The sequence below is a fragment of the Tursiops truncatus genome, chromosome 1 (assembly GCF_011762595.2).
Source record: "Tursiops truncatus isolate mTurTru1 chromosome 1, mTurTru1.mat.Y, whole genome shotgun sequence".
Classification (NCBI taxonomy): Eukaryota; Metazoa; Chordata; class Mammalia; order Artiodactyla; family Delphinidae; genus Tursiops; species Tursiops truncatus.
The window spans coordinates 140,481,104-140,503,605 of record NC_047034.1 but is presented as its reverse complement, the minus strand read 5'-3'; the positions used below and the strand labels follow the sequence as shown (position 1 = coordinate 140,503,605).

Here is a 22,502-nt window from a genome sequence, read left to right as displayed (position 1 = left end):
CATATCTGGGTTTCTAGTTTCTGGCGACTGGGAATAAAGCTGCTATAAATATCCATGTATTAAGTTTTGTGTGAATATTTAGTTTTCATTTCTGTGGGAGTGGGATAGTTGAGCCATATTGTATGTTTAACATTATAAGGAACTGAAATTGCTTTCTAAAATGCCTGCAGTATTTTGCATTCATCAGGTATAAGGATCCTTTTTTTTTGGCCAGTACTCATTATTTCTCCTTTTTGGTTTTTAATTTTTGCCATTCTAATAGGAGTCTAGTGGTTTTAATTTTTGTGATTTTAATTTGTATATTTCCTGTGATGAATGATTTAGAGCATCTTTCATTTGCTTATTTTGTCTTCTTTATATCTTTAGTGAATGTTCAGATTTTTTCAACTGTTCATATTTTAAAAATATGGTTGTTGTTTTCTTATTGTTGAGTTTTGAGAGTATTTCATCTATTCTGAATGTAAGTCCTTTGGTAGATTTGTATCATTTAAAAATATTTTCTCCCAGTCTGTAATTTATCTTTTCATTCTCTTAACAGTGTCTCTCACAGAACAAAAGTTTTTAATTTTGTTGAAGTCCAGTTTATTAATTTTTTTATGGAGTGTTCTTTTTATATCATATCTAAGAACTTATTGACTGAAACTTATATCACAAACATTTTCCTCCATGTTTTCTTCTAAAAAGTTTGTAGTTTGGGATTCCCTGGTGGCGCAGTGGTTGAGAGTCCACCTGCCGATGCAGGGGACATGGGTTCATGCCGCGGTCCGGGAAGATCACACATGCCGCGGAGCGGCTAGGCCCGTAAGCCATGGCCGCTGACCCTGCACGTCCGTTGCCTGTGCTCCGCAACGGGAGAGCCCCGCGTACCGCAAAAAAAAAAAAAAAAAGTTTGTAGTTTTATGTTTTATATTTAGGTCAGTGATCCATTTTTAGTTAATCTTTATGATTGTTAGGCATTGTTTGAAGTTCTTTTTTTTCCCACTTGTATGTCCAGTCATTTCAGTATCATTTGTCATTTACTTGCCTTTGCACCTTTATCAAAAGTCAATTGATTATACCTGGTTGGATCTAATTCTTCCTTCATTCTTAACTTACATCCAAGCTTAAATATGAGTGAAGACAAAAAGAGTAGCATACTCACCGGTCTCATTTTAGATTCATGACCAATACCATTAAGGAAGCTCTTGGACCTACCTGGCAATCCTTCCTGGTCCATAATACATTCCTACTTCCCTAGATGACTATTTGCATGTGATCTCTTCTCAAATTTCCAGTGCCTCCTCTCCTTTCCTCAGTTTCAGCTGATGGCTTAGCCCAATTTCCCTGAGTGAATAGAAGCAATCAGAAGATAATTTTCACACAGTTCCATCCAGCAACTTACTAATATCTACACGTTTTCTTTTCTTAGCCTCCAGGACACCATTCTTGCTTGGTTCTTCTCCTGCAGTCTTCTGACTTCCCCTTCCTATCATATTCTACATCTCAGTAAATGGCAGTTCCTGTCTTCAACTTGCCCAGGCCATGAAATTCAGAGTCATCTCTTTTTTTTTTTTCACATTCCACATCCAACCTAAGGGCAAATATTGTCCTTTTTCCCTTCAAAATATATTTAGAGTTTGATAACTTCTCACCATCTTTTGAACTGTTAACATCTTGGTTCAAGTTATCACTGTCTTTTGCCTGGATTATTTTTATTATGCTTATCTGATATCCTTTCTTCTAGTCTTGTTCCCTTTCCATCTATTCTTTACAGAGAAAGTCAGAGAGATCCGTCAAAATAGGTCAAAAGCCTTCTCAAAGTTAAGGCAAAGGTCCTTGTGGTGACCTACCAGACCCTATGAAATCTAGCTGCGTGCTATCACTTTGATCTCAACTCCTACCATTCTTGCTCATTTTGCTTCAGCCACACTAGATGTGGAGTATATATGCGTGCATGTTTTACTCTACAGGTATTCATTTAGTCCCCAGGATGTTCCAGGCATTTGGGATATAACAAGAACAAAACAAGTGAGCATCCTTACCCTATTGGAGCTTACCTTAGAGGGAGGAGATAGTTAAATAAAAACAGAAAATGTTAGGTGGTGACAAAGCAGGGATAAACATTCAAATATTTGTTTAATATTGTATATAAAGGGTATATGAAACTTTTTAGTCTGCTTCTTTGTAAGAGTTTACAGACTAATCAGAGAGTAGAATATACACAATGGGGCTTTCATTATACATTTTCTTATTATTTAAATGAATGAGATCTTTTAATTTTGACATTCTTTTTATTTATGCTCATTTTATTACTATAAATTAAATCCTGCCATTGATGAATTCTTTCTTCCACTTCAATCTGGTTTTGCCCAGGACTTTAGAAATTACCAGTATACATTGCCAGTAGTTCAAGGTTTGGTGGTTGATATGGAAGTTCGGAAAACCAGCATCAAAATTCCCAGCAACAGATACAATGAGGTAAGATTTCCCATGAATTTTTCATAATTGAATATCATAAATGAAGATGAGAAATACATGATTACATGTAAAGTTTTAGTTAATCGACAGTGAAATCAGTTCATAATATTATATGACTTAGATCAGTGATAGGGAATTCCATAACAGAAAGACAAAATGTTAAATTCGTGATTTATGTAGTCTTTGCTTGTGTCATGTGTTGTGTTTTGAACTTTTGATGCTGACAGTCAGTGACAGATTTGCTTTTTGAGGTATAAAATTAACTTTATAATATTTATTAGTGGTGGGATCTTTTATTTTTCCCTCTTTCTATAAGTATATATTACTTTTAACTATACTTAATGTTTAATCATAGCTCACCTATAAGTCCCAAAATTATTTTTAAATAAGTTTTTGAAAGCAAATGTTTGCATTTTGAATTAAGCTGTATTTTGTAACTAAAATGAAATTGTGCATACTACACATAACAGAATTATGTAATAACTGTTCTTGCCTATTTGCCATGTGAAGTAGTACTTGAATTTAAAAATTTCTTAAAATGGGTTCTAAAGTGTTGGATAGTAATCATTGTGATTTAAAATAGAAAATTTAAAAATTAGTTTGATATAATGTTAAAATTTGTTGTTTTATTAGACAGGGTGATAACTCCACAGTTACTTCTTCCACCATATCTTGGTATAAAATAACTTCTTCCCTCCTTCTCTTTCTTCCTTTTCTTCCTTTCTTTTTTCCTTTCTCATTCAGCCATTTATTCACTTACTCATTTGTACATTCAATAAACATTTTATACTTGATATACACTTAAAATCACAGAAATGTCTTACTGGACTTTTAAGCGCAGGGCTCAGTATTATTATGTAGGAATGACCTATTTGAAGAAAACATTTACCCTGTGACTTTCTGTCTGATGGCTTTTTTCAGGACACTAGAAAATAGTAGTTAGAATGTGTGCTTAATTTTTCCTGGGATACAATTAGCTATTAGATAGTCCTACCTTGGAACTATGCTAAACTAGAGTCAAATCTTTAAAGAGAACTATTTTTATGTAATTTATGCCCTAAATAGTTTTTAAAGGAGGCTATGCTTTGAAAACTTGTTTTATTTCCCATATTTGAAATGTTATTATCTATTTCACAAACGTGTGTTAAATATATTCCGTGATATGATACAAAGATGAATCAGATATTTTGCCTGCCTTCTGGGAGCTTATTGCCAGAAGTGAGATGATCAGATGTCAGCTCCAAGTGGATAACATACATTGCTATCCTTGATGTTTACAAGATGGTACTTTGTGTTTGGTAATTAGATCTGTTTATACAAGTATATTTGTAAAAGCTTTGAGGCCCCCATAATTATTTCAGTACTTGACTGAGGACATTCATGACAACAACTGCCATTCATATTATCTGTCTTTATCTGAATTCTGCCTCCTAGGTTTATGGTTGTGTAGGTTCAGAAATCTTTATTCAAAAACAGTAACTGTATTTCTTGTCATTTATTACATTTAATTTTCAATAAAGTTTACCAATTATATATCACTTATTTTTCTTACTTAATTTAGCAGACTGACTTCCCTTCTAATTCAATTTTTGTTTTAACTCAGTGTAATTTTATTTCTCATGATGTTGGACAGTTGAATTGTCTTGTGTCTAATAGTTGAAAAAGTAATTTCTTATACATTATTTCATTTAATCACCACAATATTCCACCTTTCCTCTCATTCATTTTTCTTTATTTGTACCTTTAGTTTTTCTTATCACTCCCTGAACTATGTTTTCTTTTGTTTATAGCCTTTGCACAAGCTATTTTCTAATTGTTGTACTTCCCCTACTCTTCATTTGCATAACCCATACTCAATTTTCAGGTTTCAGTTTAAATGGCATTTTCTCAGATAGGCTTTCATTTTTCCACATATTTATTTCAGATAGGCTTTCATCTAATAACACACATTCTATGTGTAATACTCACTATATTTGTAATTCCTTATTCAGTGTCTGTTTTCTCTACTAGACTTTTAGTTCCATGAGGGACTGTGTCTGTCTTGTTTACCACTGTATCATTAACAGTCAATCTAGTATAGAGTAATTGCACAAGAAATATATATTGAATGAAACAGAAATAAAATATAAACAACATAAAATGTAAAAACAAAATATAGATATATAAATAATATAAAAATAACTAAAAGATAAAGTAATATGGAAATAAGTGCTGAAACTTATTGGAAGTTTATTAAAGATTCAAAGAAGGGAGAGCTCTGATAAATGAAGCAGTCAGGAATTTGCTTTATGTCTAAATGAGCCTGAATCCCTAACAGCCAGAGCAGCACAGTCCATGTAGATGTTTATAAACATTCATGTAAATGTAAATGAAGGAAAGATTTGAAATGGACAGTGAAGGATGTATAGGCACTATAAAGTGAAGGGTGGAAAATAAGTGAAAAGAGGGATAGATACCAGCCTAAACAAAAGGCAGGAAAGCACCAGGAATGGGCATGTCTGGTAGGGACGATGGAGATATCAACCTGCCTAGTGAAGAAGAGGCTAAAGGCGACTGGGAAATGAAGTTGTACAAAGAGACTGCTGGATATTCAGAGGCTTTCAGAAACCACACAAAGGAGTCTAGAGTCTAATATGATAATTTGTAGAGATTTTACAGGTTCTAAAGCAGAAAAGTGAATTAACCAAAGTAGAATTTTAGAAAACTGAGTTTTGGCAACTATATGTAAAATGTGGAGAGAGGAGGCCTCTAAGTGTCAACTGAAAAAAAAAAAGAAAAGCACAGCGTAAAAGTTGAGAATTATGTTTTATACAGTGGCCTTATTGAGGACTGTAGCCCAGGATACAGCCTCTCAGATAGCTCTGAGGAGCTGTTCCAAAGAGGTAAGGGAGGAGCCAGGATATATAGGAATTTTTGCTGGGAAAAAAACAAAACAAAACATGTAGTTGAACATCAGAAGAGTACTGCTAATCATAAAAAAAACCAGACATCTCAAGTTAATGATTTTAGTGCTTTTCTATTTATGGGAAAATGCAAGAGTCAGGGCTCACTGAAATTATTCCTCAGACAGGCATCTTAACTCTCTAGGGCCAGTATCCTGTTTTTCTCCATCCTGATTTACCCTAAGGGTGCACTGTTGGTGGCAGGTGCAGTGGCTGATGACTTGATGATTGGCAACATTTGTTGTTTACCAGAATGACAGGCAACATTCTTTGTTTACTGAAATGGCAGGCAACATTTTTTTCCATATAAGGAAAGACTTTAAGCTTAGAAAGCTAGAAGATAATATTTCTGAAGTAGTAATTTTAATAAATGAAGTAGTCATTGTATATACATTTTCTAATCTCCTTCATCAAGGCCATGCAAGATCTCTGTTGGTCTGGGTAACGCTACTCATGTTCTTATGATGAGATTATTTTGATCATTGTGTTAACTAACATCTATTTAGGGTATATTATATATCAGGTACTATTCTAAGCATCTATGTATCTTCACACTATTTCTGTGAAATGAGTAGGGTAATTACCTTTTTACAGATGAGGAAATTAAGGCACAGAGCGAGCAAGTGTTGGAGCTAGAATCAAACCCAGACACTCTAATTCCAAACCCAGACACTCTAATTCTACTCTTAAACACTATACTAAACCGATTTTCATAGACATCAGTTTAATGATTACATCTGATTGTAGGGCTGATTATAGGGTCTTTACAGAGGTAAAGCCCTAATCTAGTATGACTTACAAGAAAGGGAAATTTGGACATAGATATGCATAAAGAGAAGGTGATATGAAGAGACATAGGGAGAAGATGGAAGTCAGGTCAAGTCCTTGACTCTGCAAGTCAAGGAGAGAGGTCTGGAACAAATCTTTCCTTTTACAGCCCTCAAATGGAACCAGCTCTGCTGACATCTTAATTTTGGACTTCTAGCCTCCAGAATTGTGAGACAATAAATTTCTATTGTTTAAGCCACCAGTTTGCAGTACTTTCTTATAGCAGCACTAGCACATTAACATAGCAGTCCACTGTAAATAGCTAAACATCAAGACAAAATATGTGGGGGGAAAATACAAAGGACAATGGGGCAGAGAAGGTGAGCCCTATGATTACCCTACTTTACTGTCTGGAGTTTCCAGGCCATAGAGCAGTTAGGGGGGGAACCTAAACTGAGCCTAGAGGTCTCCCTGCATTGAAGACAGTGTAGGGAGGGCATGATGGCTAGAATTTACAAGACAGATTATGGAAATAAAAGAACTCTGGAGATCTGCAGGAGGTTCCTATTGTGTCTTCAGCTGATTACTAATCAGTGCATGTATGTGAGAAAAACACTGGAAAGGAGCAGGGAGAACAGTTCTCAGAGGTCCAGGAATAATTTGTATTCTTATGAGCTAGAGTAAGAAAGGGACAAATAATTCCTAAGGATCGAAGTTATCCATAAATTTGGGCTGCTCTGATCCTACCTAACAAGCTTAAAATAAAGCTTCAACAAGATCAAGGCACATACTTGTTAAGGAGAGACACAGAAAATATAAAAAAGACCCAAATCAAGCTTCAAGAAGCAAAAATGACAATGAGATGAAAAATACATTGGATGAGATTAATGGCAGATCAGACACTGCTGAAAAAATTTAATAAACTTTAAACAGCAATAGAACTATCCAAAACGAAACACAAAGAGAAAAGGCTGAAAAATTAAATGAACAGCACATGATTGAGATGTGGGAAGTGTTGGATGGCCTAACTCTGTAATTGAAGTCTCCAAAGGAGAGGAGTGTGTTGACAGAAAAGATATTTGAAGAATCAGTGATCAAAAATTTTATAAATTTAGGGGCTTCCCTGGTGGCGCAGTGGTTGAGAGTCCACCTGCCAATGCAGGGGACATGGGTTCGTGCCCCAGTCCAGGAAGATCCCACATGCGGCGGAGCAGCTAGACCCGTGAGCTATGGCCACTGAGCCTGCGCGTCCAGAGCCTGCACTCCACAATGGGTGGGGCCGTGGCAGTGAGAGGCCTGTGTACTGCAAAAAAAAAAAAAAAAAAAAAAATTATAAATTTAATGAGAAGTATAATCACATAGATTCAAAAAGCTCAATGAACTCCAGCTGCAGGAAACAGGATGAAAACTACATTAAGGAACATTATAATCATCAAAATCAAATTGCTTAACCCCAGAGGTAAAGAGAAGAATCTTAAAAGCAGCGAGAGAAAAAAATCCACATTGTATACTGAGGAATGAGTATAAGAATGACAGCAGACTTCTCATCAAAACAGTTCAATCCGCAAGACAGTGTACAAAACCTTTAAAGTATACTGAAATAGATAACTGTTAACCTATATTTTATACCCAGTAAAAATATGTTTCAAAAATGAAAAGCAAAATGCTTTTTCAGAAATATAAGAGCTAAAAGAATGTATTACCAGCCACCTATTCCACAAGAAATGTTAAAGGAAGTCCTTCATGGAGAATACCAAATAATGGAAATCTGGAACCACACAAAGTAATGAAGAGCAGCGGAAATGGTTAAATATATAGGTAAATATAAAAACTCTTTAAAAGGTAATTGTTTAAAGCAAAACTAACAACAGTGTTTTGTGGAGTTTATAACTTACGTAGAAACAAAGGGTATTTCCAGGAAAGGGGAAATAGAAGTATACATGACATGTCTATATGACATGGGATGTGGCATAATATTACTTGAAAGTAGATTGATAAGTAAAGATGTAGAATAAAAATCTAAAAGCAACCACTAGAAAAATTTAAATGGAGAGGTATAGCTAATAAGCCAACAAAAAGAAACTGGAATTATATAAAGAAGGCTGGAAAAGAAGAAAAGGAGAACAAAGAGGAGATATAACGAATAGGATATAAGTGGCAAGATGCTAGATTTAAATCCAGCCATATCAATAATCACATTAACTATAAATGACCTAAGCACCCTCAGTTAAAAAGGGGAAATTGTTAGATTGATAAACAAGAAAGATTCAGCTATATGCTGTGAATAAGAAAACCACTTGGAATATGAGGATACAGATAGTTTAAAAGTAAATGGATGGGAAAAGATATACTACAGTAATACTAATCAAAAGAAAGCTTGAGTGGATAGAGTAATATCAAAATGTATTTCAGAATAAACAATATTACCAGGGATAAGGAGACACATTTCATAACTATAAAGGGATCAATTCATCAAAAGGGTACAACAATCCTAAACATTTGTGCATCTAATAACAGTGCTTCAAAATGCATGAAGCAAGAACTGTTAGAACTATAAGGACAAATATAGATAAATAGAACTACAAGGATGAACTCACAAGTATATTATGAGATTTCAGTAACCCCCTGTATCAATAATTGATAGAAGAAGTAGACAGAAAATCATCAAGGATATAGAAAACTTGAATAAAATACACACTTCTCAATAACCAATGGGTCAAAGAAGAAACCTAAAGAAAAATTAGAAAATATTTTGAGCTGACTGAAAATGAAAACATGGCATATCAGAATTTGTGGGATGCAGCTAAAGCGGTGATTAAAAAGAAATTGATAGCATTAAACTTCTATATTAGAGAAAAAAGACATCTCAAATCATTGACCTACTCTTCTACCTTAGGAAATTAGAAAAAGAAGAGCAAATGAAACACAAAGCAAACAGAAGAAAGGAAATAACAAAGACCAGCAATTCACAAAATAGAAGGCAGAGGGCTTCCCTGGTGGCGCAGTGGTTGAGGGTCCACCTGCCGATTCAGGGGACGCAGGTTCGTGCCCTGGTCTGGGAGGATCCCACATGCCGTGGAGCGGCTGGGCCCGTGGGCCACGGCCGCTGAGCCTGCGTGTCCGGAGCCTGTGCTCCTCAACGGGAGAGGCCGCAGTGGTGAGAGGCCCGCGTACCGCAAAAAAAAAAAAAAAAAAAAAGAAAGATAAAAAAGAAGGCAGAGAAACAATTTAAAAAATGAAACTAAAAGTTCTTGAGATCAATAAAATCAAATTTCTAATCAGATTGATTAGATAAATAGTGAAAACACACAGGGTACAAGAAAGGTGGTAGAGTAGGAGGACATGGAGCTCACTGCCCATCCCCCCCAACAAACACATCACCAATGCATCAACATGTGGAGCAGTTCTCACTGAAAACTAACTGGAAACCGGCCTAAAGATTCTTGTACAACCAAGGCTCTAAGACAGATGCACAAAATCGGGTAGGAAGGGAAGAGAAGTGATCAGGTCAACCTGTGTCCCTAGAAGGAGACACAGAAAAGGAGGGGGATTACATAGGCTCAGAGATCCTCCCTGGGGAGAGAGCTGTTCAAGCCACATATTGGGCACCCTAGCCTTGAGGTCTGACACTGAGAAGATGAGCACCTTAACTGGTTTGAAAACCAGTGGGACTAACAGGAGGGCTGTAAGACTCTGATTATGAAGTGCATGCAAACACTTGCTACTCCTGAAAAAAGGTGGAGGAAGGAGATTAAAGCTGCATAGAACTCTGGCTGGTTTCCCATAACCACTGCAGCATGCACCCCAGCCTGAGCTGAGTGCCCTTTCCATCCCCAGTTGCTCCATGACACAGTTCCACACTAGGGCAAGGGCTGCTGCAGCCAAGGGGAGTGCATGGTTGTGAAGGACAGAGCCAACGTGGACCCAGAAGGGCATCTGAGTGGGGTAGGGGCAGCCATTGCTGGTGTTTATGGAGGCAGTGCATCTGAAGCACTCTAGGACTCTGACTGGGACCAGGACTACCATAGCCCGCATTGCAACCCATGCTGAGCACCCACTTCAGCCCTTCTTGCTCTAGTACTGCTCCCCTCCGGAGCAAGGGAACTGGTGCTGGGAGTGGGAGATCACACACTTAGAGGAAACTGAGACAGCTTGGACCTGACCCTCAGGGATTCTGCTCCAGCAACCTGGGGCCTCACTGCACCCCAAATAGGGTGTTGATGGCCACCGAGCAGAGGAGAAGCCCCAGCCCACACCTGGCTCTCTTCCTAGCCACTCCACCTCCAACCCCACTTTGTACCAGGGTGATAGCTGCCAGCACAGCCTGGGGGAAGAGACGGTTTGTGCTTGTGTCAGATGCAGCACTCCTACCAAAGCCAGTCGGCACGTGCACTGTATAAGGACACTCATACAAGGACAGCCCTTCAAGACCAGAATAGATAACTGTGCCACCTAATTTCATAGACACAGAGAAAGTTAAGCAAAATGAGAAGACAGAGGAATTTGTTTCATTTGAAAGAACGAGAGAAAACTCCTGAAAAAACAACTAATGAAACAAATAATTTACCACATCAAGAGTTCAAAGCATTAGTAATAAGAATGCTAACTGAATTAGGGAAAATAATAGATGAACACAGTAAGAATTTTAACAAGGAACTAGAAAATATTTAAAAGAACCAGTCAGAACTGAAGAATACTATAACTGAAATGAAAATTGTTGACATAAAGTGTAGGAAGATTTTCTTAGATCTGTCTCCTAAGGCAAAAGAAATAAAAGCAAAAATAAATAAGTGGGACCTAATTAAATGTAAAATTTTTTTTTTACACCAAAGGAAACCATCAACAACCTGAAAACACAACCTCTTGAATAGGAGAAAATATTTGCAAATGATATGACCGATAAGGGGTTAATGTCCAAACTATATACATGGTTCACACAACTCAATATCAAAAAAACAACCAACCTGATTTAAAAATGGTCAGAAGGGAATTCCCTGGCAGTCCAGTGGTTAGGAGTCAGTGCTCTCACTGCCGGGGCCCAGGTTTGATCCTTGATCGGGGAACTAAGATTCTGCAAGCTGCACGGCATGGCCAAAAAAAAAGGTAAGAAGACATAAATAGACATTGTGTCAAAGAAAATATGCACATGGCCAAAGGCACATGAAAAGTTTCTCAACATTTCTAATCATCAGAGAAATGCAAGTCAAAACCCCAGTGAGATAGCAACTCACACTTGTCAGAATGGCTATCATCAAAATGTCTATAAGCAGCTATACTCCAATAAAGATTAATTTTTAAAAAAGCCTATAAATAACAAACGTTGGCAAAGCTGTGGAGAAAGGGGGATCCTAGTACACTGTTAGTGGGAATGTAAATTGGTACAGCTACTATGGAGAATATTATGGAGATTCCTCAAAAAAGTAAAGATAGAACTGCCATATGATTCAGCAGTTCCACTCCTGGATGTATATTCGAAGAAAACAAAAACAGTAATTTGAAAATATACATGTACCCCAATGTTCATAGCAGCATAATTTACAGTAGCCAAGATATAGAAGAAACCTAAGTGTCCATGAACAGATGGATGGATAAATAAGATGTGATACATAGATATATCTCTTTATCTATCTATCTGTCTATCTATGTAATGGAGTATTACTCGGCCATGAGAAAGAATGAAATTCTGCCATTTACAACAATATGGACGGACCGAGAGGGTATTATGCTTAGTGAAATACGTCAGACAGAGAAAGATAAATACTGTAATGCTATCACTTGTATGTGGAATCTAAAATATAAAACAAACCAATGAATATAACCAAACAGAAACAGACTCACAGATATAGAGAATAAACTAGGAAGAGGGGAGTGGGGAGTGGCAAGATATGGGTAGGGGAGTAAGGAGGTACAAACTACTGTCTATAAAATAAATAAGACTAGAAGGATATATTGTACAGCACAGGGAAATATAGTCACTATTTTATAAACTTTAAATGCAGTATAATCTATAAAAATATTGAATCACTGTTGCACACCTGAAACTAATATTGTAAATCACCTATACTTCAATTAAAAAATAGTAAAAACACAAATTAACATGAGATGTGAGAGAGAGGGATATCATTACAAGTCCTGTAAATAGTAAGAAGACAATAGGGCATATTATGAACACATTTATGCTAATACATGTCCAACTTGGACAAAATGGACAAATTCTTTGAACATCAACTTTCATACCTCTGTCAAGAAAAAATAGGTAGCTGGAATAGCCCTGCGTCCATTGAAAGAGTTGAATTTATTATTATAAACCTTTTCACAAAGAAAAGCCCAGGTCTAGATATGTTCACTGGTGACTTTTACAAAATGAAGGAAGAAATAACACCAGTTCCATACACTCTTAGAAAATAGATGAGGAGGGAATCTCTTTCGATGGGGCCTTCATTACACTAGTATCAAAACTAGAAAAAAAATTGGAAGAAATGAAAACTGCAGACCTATATCCCTCATAGGTGGTTGCATAAATACATAAGTTTTTAGTATATCCAATTCAGTAATACACAAAATAATAAGGTACTTCATGACTAAATGGGGCTTATTCCAAATATGCTAAATTGCTTTAACATTCAAAAATCAATCTGTAACTCAGCATATTAACAGGACAGAAAGGAAAAACACGTTAAAAGAAAAAGCTGCTGCAGAAAAAGCATTTGATGAACTCATACTTCCATTCAGTCTCTCTCTCTCTCCCCCACACCCTCTCTCTCTCTCTATATATATATAGAGAGAGAGATATCTATCTATCTATGTGTGTATATATATATATATATATATATATATATATATATATATGTATCAGCAGTTTAAAAATAGAAGAGAACTTTTACAATCTAATAAAGAGAATTTATGAAAAACTTAAAATTAATATATCTAACAGTGACTTGATTGACTGGTTCTTCTTTAAGATTGGGAACAAGGAGATGATGTCTACTCTTATTTCTATTTAGCATTTCAGTGGATCTTCTAGCCAATGTAATAAGGCAATAAAACAAAATTAGAGGAATACAGATGAAAAAAAGAAGTAAGATTGTCTGTATTCACAGATAACATGATTGTCTGTGTAGGAAATTCTAAAGAATTTACAGAATAGTACTAGATGTGGTCCAATGAATTTATCAGAGTTGCAAAATCATTGTGTAAAAGTCAACTGTATTTCTGTATACTAACAATCAGAAATTGGAATTTAAAAACAATACAGTAGGGCTTCCCTGGTGGCACAGTGGTTAAGAATATGCCTGCTAATGCAGGGGACATGGGTTCGAGCCCTGGTCCGCGAAGATCCCACATGCCGTGGAGCAGCTAAGCCCGTGCGCCACAACTACTGAGCCTGTGCTCTAGAGCCTGCAAGCCACAACTACTGAACCCCGCAGGCCTAGAGCCCGTGCTCCGCAACAAGAGAAGCCACCGCAGTGAGAAGCCCACACACCGCAACAAAGAGTAGCCCCCGCTTGCCGCAACTAGAGAAAGCCCATGTGCAGCAAGACCCAACGCAGCCAAAAATAAATAAATAAATTGTTTTAAAAAACAATACTATTTTCATACACTGAAAACTACAGAATATTGCTAAGAGAAATTGAAGACCCAAATAAGTGAAGAGATATACTATATTTATGAATCAGAAGACTCAATATTGTTAAGATGTCATTTCTCCCGGAATTGATTCATAGCTTCAATACAGACCCAATCAAAATACCAGCAGGCTGTTTCAAAATAGAAACTGAGACACTGATTCTAAAATATATATGGAGATGCAAAAAATCTAGAATAGCTGAGACAACTTTGAAAAAGAACATAATTCAAAGACGTACACTACCTGATGTTAAGGCTTATTTTAAAGGTAGGTTAATCAAGACAGTATGGTTTTGGTATAATATGTATTTCTAGATTGGTGGAACAGAGTAGAATGATTTCAAGTGCTGTTTATATGGGTATATACACATACCAAAATTCATCAGATTGTACACTTTAAATATGTACTGAATATGTACATTTTGCCAATTATTTTAAATATAACTAAAAGATAACAAAAATTTTCAAGAAATGTAGTGGACATTCAAACTTTCATCATGTCACAGGGGGAATAGAGCCAAAGAGTTAACCTCATGTCAAAGTTTCAAGCAAAAAGGAACAAAATTGTATTAATTCTTTACTCAAAACCAGAGAGAAATAGAGAAATTTATATTGGTTGTGATATAATGCAAGAATCTGTGAAGTTGTATATCTATGTAATCCCCGTCTTGTATAATTTAGGCTGAATGGCCTCTTGAGATTCTTTTCCCTGTGTAATTCTAAAATCAGAGTTTTGGTTTATTTTAGTTCAAAGCTACACATATTCTTCAGAGAAATGTGAAGTTACAAAAGCATAATTTTAAAGGTTCATTGTAGCACAAATAAAAACAGATGGCCCTAAAATCTGCTTAAGGAATGTTTTATTTTCTGGCCCTCAAGGAATACATTTCTTTTCTCTTGGGATGGAGGAACTGATAGTCTTCTTTTCAAAAGAATGAAAGGAGTTGGTGAAAACTGCTCTGGAAAATAGTGCAGAGGAAGGAGGTGCTGTTCCATTGATTATTAGCATAGCTGTTCCCAGTGTTATACATGGAAGACAGTATTTAACCACAGGTTAAATGAAAATATAAGGATCCCCAAGAAGGAGCCCTGGCTGCTCTCCCTCCAGTGACTGCGCCAGGAGGTCACTGCTGAACACTGCATGTTCAGAGTAAGATTGTCTTCCCCTCCCTCCAGTGTCACTGCATGCCCATTGATAGGGGTGAACAGTGGCTTCAGAATGCTGTTTCTAGCCAAACCCCTGGCCTTCCCTATCTCCCAGCACTTACAAGCTTGCTGCCACTTTTGGCTTTCAGACTACCAGCTCTAATCTCATTGTGTTCAAGCACCACAAGAAACCCTGGACTCCTTCGGCATCCCTCATCTTCCACAATTTAACTTCTATCTCCGTACATCCCTCTTTCTGACTCCATATTTCACTCATTTTGAAAAACTCAAGGGCTCAGTCCCTGTAAGTTTTATTTGTCTCTATCCATTTCCTTGGTGAGCTATCCAGTCTCCTGGCCTTAAATACTGTCTCTATACTGATGTTGTCTTCCAAATATCTTTCTTCAGCCTGACTGTCTTACCTGTTTTGTTAGACTTGAGGGTCTTTTAAAAAAATTAATTAATTAATTAACTTTGTCGGCTGTGCCACGTGGCTTGCAGGATCTTAGTTCCCTGACCAGGGATTAAACCCCAGCCACGGCAGTGGAAGCCTGGAATCCTAACCACTAGGCCACCAGGGAACTCCTCGACTTGAGTGTCTTCTTGCGCACTTGACATCTCTACTTACATAGGCATCTCAAGCTTAGCAAGTTCAATTCTGACCTCCTGATCTTCCCTCAAAACCTCCTCTTCTTGTAGTCTTCCCTAAGTTAATGGCAGTGCCATCCTTCCAGTTACCAGGCTTAAAACTTTGGAGTCATCTTTAAGGCTTCTTTCATATTCTGTGTCCAGTCTGTTAGGAAATTCTTCTGGCTCTACCTTCCAAATTTATCTGGAACCCAACCACCCCTCAATCCTTGGGCCAGTCTTGGTCTAAGTTAATCTTGGATTTGTGTAGTGGTCTCCTAACTGGTCTTTTTTTTCATTTTTTTTAACATCTTTATTAGAGTATAATTGCTTTACAATGGCGTGTTAGTTTCTGCTTTATAACAAAGTGAATCAGCTATACATATACATATATCCCCATATCTCCTCCCTCTTGGCGTCTCCCTCCCACCCTCCTTATCCCACGCCTCTAGGTGGTCACAAAGTACCAAGCTGATCTCCCTGTGCTATGTGGCTGGTTCCCACTAGCTATCTGTTTTACATTTGGTAGGGTATATATGTCAATGCCACTCTCTCACTTTGTCCCAGCTTGCCCTTCCCCCTCCCCATGTCCTCAAATACATTCTCTATGTCTGTGTCTTTATTCCTGTCCTGCCCCTAGGTTCTTCAGAAAGATTTTCTTTTTGATTCCATATATATGTGTTAGCATACAGTAGTTGTTTTTCTCTTTCTGACTTACTTCACTCTGTATGACAGTCTCTAGGTCCATCTACCTCACTATAAATAATTCAATTTTGTTTCTTTTTCCATTGTATATATGTGCCACGTCTTCTTTATCCATTCATCTGTCGATGGACACTTAGGTTGCTTCTGTGTCCTGGCTATTGCAAATAGTGCTGCAGTGAACATTGTGGTACATGACTCTTTTTGAATTATGGTTTTCTCAGGGTATATGCCCAGTAGGGGGACTGCTGGGTCATATGGTAGTTCTATTTTTAGTTTTTTAAGGAACCTCCATACTGTTCCACATAGTGGCTATATCAATTTACATTCCCACCAACAGTGCAAGAGGGTTCCCTTTTTTCCACACCCTCTCCAGCATTTATTGTTTCTAGATTTTTTGATGATGGCCATTTTGACTGGTGTGAGGTGATACCTCATTGTAGTTTTGTTTTTCTTTAATGATTAGTGATGTTGAACATCCTTTCATGTCTAACTGGTCTTCTTATTGGTAGCCTTTCCCCCATCAGTTTATTTTCAACACAGCAGCCCAAGTGATCCTGTTAAAATTAAGTCAAATCATGTCACTCCTCTGCTCAAAATTCTTCAAAGACCTTTCATACCAGTCAGAACTATCACTGAAGTCTTCTATAGCATTTGTACTTCTTAAACCATTACCTGTCTAACCTAACTTCTTACACCTCTCCTTTTTCAGTCACACTGTCCTTAATTAATGTTCCTTGAAACTGCCTGGCTTGCTAACATGCTACAACCACACAGCCATTGCACCAGCTATTCTAAATGCCTGTAAGGCTCTTCCTTACATATTCCCATGGCTTTTCCCTCACTTTTCAGTAAGACCTCTCCTAAGTATCCAATATTAAATCGCACTAGCCAGTACTCCTAGTCCTCCTTCATGCTTTATTTTTCTGTATAGCACTTATCAGTGTCTAACATTTAAAGTATTTTACTTATTTATTTAATTTTTTTCCTCCCCCTCTACACACAACAATCTAAGTTCTATGAGGGAAGATTTGTTTGTTCACACTGAATAAACCAAGTACTAACACAGTTCCTGGTACCCATTAGATGCTCATTGAGTATTTGGTACATGAATGAGTGAAGGTTCATGGTTCATGATATGTAGACCCATAGACCTGGAAGGTAGATGCCAGGTTCTAGACATAAGTGAACCCGAGCTAACTGGAAGGACAAATATTTATATCTTCCCTAAATATCTCCAGGGAAGGATATTCCTCCACCTGTCCCATTGTTATTCATTTCGGTGTTCCTTTCTCAGTTCTGTTTCTCTTCCTTTACTCATGCTTTTCTCTTTATCCAAAGTGTTCTTCCTCTGTACCTGATTTCAAAACCAATTCAAATGTTAAACCTTTTAGGAAACCTTCCTAGAATTCTTCCTAGACAGTATCACTCCTTCTTTCCTCTGTTCCCATCTTTTTTTTGGGGGGGCCGCCTTTTCAGATTATTCTAAGCTGTAATGATTTCTGTTTCCTCTAAGTTTGTATAATATATTAATATTTGTACATCTTTTACATTCTTTTTTAAAGTTTCTTTCTTTTTTTTTTTTTTCCACCGTGAGGCTTGCAGGATCTTAGTTCTCCGACCAGGGATCGAACCTGGGCCCCGGCAGTGAAAGCATCAAGTCCTAACCACTAAACCACCAGGGAATTCCCCTAGAACTATATTTTTTTAATTGGTTTTTGTGATTGTGTGAATGGTTAGACTCTGGGGGTGGGAAACACAGGAAAATAAAGCTTATGTACTGCTTCACTTGGTATGTTAAAATGGTCCTTTTGATATAAGACCAAAATAGAATTTAGGTCAGTGCCTGGCTCATGGTTGGCACTTCATAGATGTTATCGATTTTGCACATACTGTTGTTACAGAAGTTGCTTCCTGCCTTTTATCAGTATGTCATTGCTACTAATTTGTGAGCTCTTAGGAAGGTCTGAATCCCATTATCTCATAAGATGTACTCAGTTGAATTATTTGCTGCTGACTTGAAGGTTGCTTTACAATTTTATAAGCAGTGTGGAGGAGATGAGCATACAAATTTTATTTAACAAACACTCGAGCTTATTATGCTCTTAGTGCTGTTCTAAGCACTTTATTAATATTTGTTTAGTCCTCATCACATGAAATAGTTACTTTTTAAAATTTATTTTTATGTATTTATTTTTGGCTGCATTTGGGTCTTCGTGGCTGCGTGCAGGCTTTTTCTAGTTGTGGCGGGCAGGGGCTACTCTTTGTTGCAGTGCATGAGCTTCTCATTGTGGTGGTTTCTCGCGTTGCAGAGCACGGGCTCTAGGCGCTCAGGCTCAGTAGTTGTGGCTCACAGGCTCTAGAACACAGGCTCAGTAGTTGTGGTGCACGGGCCTAGTTGCTTCGTGGCATGTGGGATCTTCCCAGACCAGGGCTTGAAACCATGTCCCCTGTATTGGCAGGCAGATTCTTTTTTTCTTTTTTAATTTATTTATTTATTTTTGGCTGCTTTGGGTCTTTGTTGCTGCATGTGGGCTTTCTCTAGTTGCAGCGAGTGGGGGCTACTCTTCATTGTGGTGTGCAGGCTTCTCATTGCAGTGGCTTCTCTTGTTGCGGAGCACGGGCTCTAGGTGCACGGGCTTCAGTAGTTGTGGCATGTGGGCTCAGTAGTTGTGGCTCGCAGGCTCTAGAGCGCAGGCTCAGTAGTTGTGGTGCATGGGCTTAGTTGCTCCGCGGCATGTGGGATCTTCCCAGACCAGGGCTCGAACCCGTGTCCCCTGCATTGGCAGGCGGATTCTTAACCACTGCACCACCAGGGAAGCCCCCAGGCGGATTCTTAACCACTGCACTACCAGGGAATTCCCATGAAATAGTTACTTTTATTATCCCATTTTACAGAGGAAGAAATTGGGACACAGAGAAATCAAGTGACTTGCCCAGTGACATACAGCTAGTTAGTAGCAAAGCCGGGATTGAAATATAGGCAGTTTGGCTTGAATCTTTGCTATTAATCAGATCCAGGACTGAATGTGGATGATGCCATATAAGAAATGCAAAGAATGTGCTATGGCAGTTCAAAGAAGGGAGTGGTCACATTAGTGTCTGATAGGGAATTAAAGAAGGCTATATGCAGGAGTTGGTGTTTTTCCTAAGCCTTGATTTGGGGTCAGCTTTTTCAGGTGCTTGGATATGGGAGAAGAAAAGGGAGACTAAAAAATAGCATATGCTAAAGCTCAGAGATGGAAAATGGAAGTAATCCTGCTTGTAAGGATACAGTAGGAAGAGAGATAAGAAAGTTGGTTTGGGGTTAGAGCATAGGACGCTTGCGATTTGAATGGAGGACAAGGTGGGGAAGATGTGATATGATCAGAGCTGTGCTTTGTAAATGTGGGAACATTCTGTGTGGACTAAAAATTAATCAGTCAGTCTAAGAAAGAAAAGAAAAATTTTATTTGAGCCAAATTGAGGATTATAACCCAGAACGGCATCTCAGAAAGCTCTGAGAAATGATATGCCCATTAGAATTCAAAGCACAATTATAAGTTTTTTGAGACAGAGTGCTGTACACTAAATGACATATTACTGACAGTTTACACAATCCAGATCTGCAAAAAATGGCCCCCTTACAAGATCCAGAAGCAATGTTATCTTTTAAGTGGTCTTGTTGGAGCTAGGAGAATGTTGCATTCATGGTTAAGCAGGTATTTCTGCCAGTGGGGAGGTTTGGTGGATGCATAATGCCGATTCACAGTGCACAGTAGTAGAGGGGAGGCAGGAAGCCAAAAGGCAGAGAGAATTTTTTATGTTTAAAGTTTTCTTGTGTTGCCATAAACTATGAATTTTATTTCACATGTGGAATGAGTCAGTGCTGCTAGAGACTGACTATAGATAAAACAGTTATAAAGTTGTTATTATATCCAGAAAAGAGGTAATTGGTCTTGAACTGCAGTGACAATAGTGATAGGTCAAGAGATATTACAGAATTTGAATTGACAGAGCAGAGAAATGGCACAAATAAAATGGAAAATCCAGTATTTATATCATCATATAACAAGTGTAAGTTTATTTTATGTTCAGTAAGATCCTTTGAATATCTGGGAAATTCTCCTTTTGGTATAAATGAACATAGTTTTAAGAGAAAAAAATCTGTTCATTCATTTCTAAAAAAATACGAAGTTTTTAAAATCTCATTGGGCTTGAAATTGACATCCAGGGAAATGATTTTCTTAGAGGCTAGCTAATTTATTCAGAATGTCTGAATCAAAAATATTTATTTATTAAAAAAAATTTTTTGGCCATGCCGTGCAGCTTGAGGGATCTTAGTTCCCCGACCAGGGATTGAACCAAGGCTTGCAAGTGAGAGCACTGAGTCCTAACCACTGGACTGCCAGGGAATTCCTGAAAATATTTTTAATCTGTTCAATGTAGACAAAATTAGAAACCACTTTAGCCTAATGATTTGGAAGAAACGATGGATATGTTTTTTTAGAATTGCTGTATATGATTGTAGCCATTTCCCTCATGTGATAAAAGTGTAAATTGCAAATGAGAACCTAAATTAGTCTATCTATTGACTTCCCTAAGTAGGAATCTTCTAGCTGACTTACCTTATTTGCAAAAACTTATTTAAAAGTAATCTTTGGAAAACCCTGATAGAACTGGTTTGTTTTAGTGGGTTGATAAAAGTTAGTGTGAGAGGAATATTTAATTATTGTTTGGATGCCTCTGGCGATACAGCTACATATCAAAATATTAACTTTGTAAGAGTTATAAACATAACAAAGTCAAACCAGGAGATGATGATATCTCAGAATTGTATCGATACAGTACCGAGAAATAAATTTACCAAGGAGGTAAAAGACTTGAAACCTGAAAACGATAAAACTTGTTGAAAGAACTTGAAGAAGACCTAAATAAATGGGAAGACATCTCATATTCATGTATTGGAAGACTTAATATTGTTAATATGTCAATACTACCAAAGTGATCTACAGATCCAGTGCAAGCCCTATCAGAATTCCAGTGGCCTTTTTTTTTTGTAGAAATGGAAAGCCAATATTCAAATTCATTTGGAATTGCAAGGGACTCTGAAGCCAAAATAATCTTGTGAAAGAACAAAATTGGAGCCTACACATTTCCCAATTTCGAAACTTATTGCAAGGCTACAGTAATCAAAATAGTGCGGTATTGGCATGGAATAGAATTAAGGTCCCAGAAATAAATTCACACATTTATGTCCAGTTGATTTTGACAAGCATGCCAAGACTATTTAATGGTGAAAGAATAGTCTTCAACAAATGGTACTAGGACAACTGAATATCCATATATAAAAAGAATTAAGTTGTACCCTTACTTCAAACCATGAACGAAGTTTAACTCAAAATGGATCAATGACCTAAATATAAGAGCTAAATCCATAAAGCTCTTAGAAAAAAACATGAGGATAAGTTTTCATGACCTTTGATTTGGCAGTGGATTTTTAGATATGACACCAAAAGCACAAGCAAAAAAAGAAAAAAATACATAAATTGGACTTAATAAAAATTAAAACCTTTTGTGCATCCAAGGACACTAACAAGAAAGTGAAAAGACAACCAATACAATGGGAGAAAATATTTGCAATCTATATATCTGATAAGGATCTGGTCTCTAGATCTAGAATATGTAAAGAACTTTTATAACTCAACACAAAAGACAAACAATCCAATTTAAAAACGAGCAAAGGACTTGAAGAGACATTTCTCCAAAGAAGATATACAAATGGCCAACAAGCACTTGAAAGATGGTTAATGTCATCAGTCACTAGGGAAATGCAAATCAAAACCACAATGAGGTACTCCTTCATACCTACTAGGATGGCTATAAAAAACAACAACAGTGGAAAATAACAAGTGTTGACAAGGCTGCAGAGAAATTAGAAACCTAGTACACTGTTGGTGGAAATTTTAAATGGTTCATGCACTATGAAAAACATTTTGGCAGCTCCTCAAAAAGTTAAACATAGAATTACCATATGACCCTGTAATTCTACCCCTAGTATATATTCCGAAGTATTGAAAACAGGTCCTCATAACAAGTACATGTACACACATTTTCATAGTAGCACTATTCACGATAGCCAAAAGGCCGACATAGCCCAAACATTCATGGATGGATGGTTAAACAAATTGTGGTGTATATGCACAATGAAATATTATTCAGCCATAAAAGGGAATGAAGTATTGATATATGCTA

The 22,502-nt window shown here is 37.1% G+C and overlaps 1 protein-coding gene across 7 annotated transcripts in view; it reads left to right on the top strand.

Annotated features, from left to right (window-relative positions):
• ZFYVE9 (zinc finger FYVE-type containing 9) overlaps positions 1-22,502 on the top strand; it is a 228,733-nt gene that overhangs the window by 191,794 nt on the left and 14,437 nt on the right. For all 7 annotated transcript variants that reach the window (XM_073789802.1, XM_019937810.3, XM_019937809.3 and 4 more), the window contains one exon: positions 2,353-2,457. In XM_073789802.1, the coding sequence (XP_073645903.1) occupies positions 2,353-2,457 (105 nt within the window). The remainder of the gene's footprint in view (positions 1-2,352; positions 2,458-22,502) is intronic.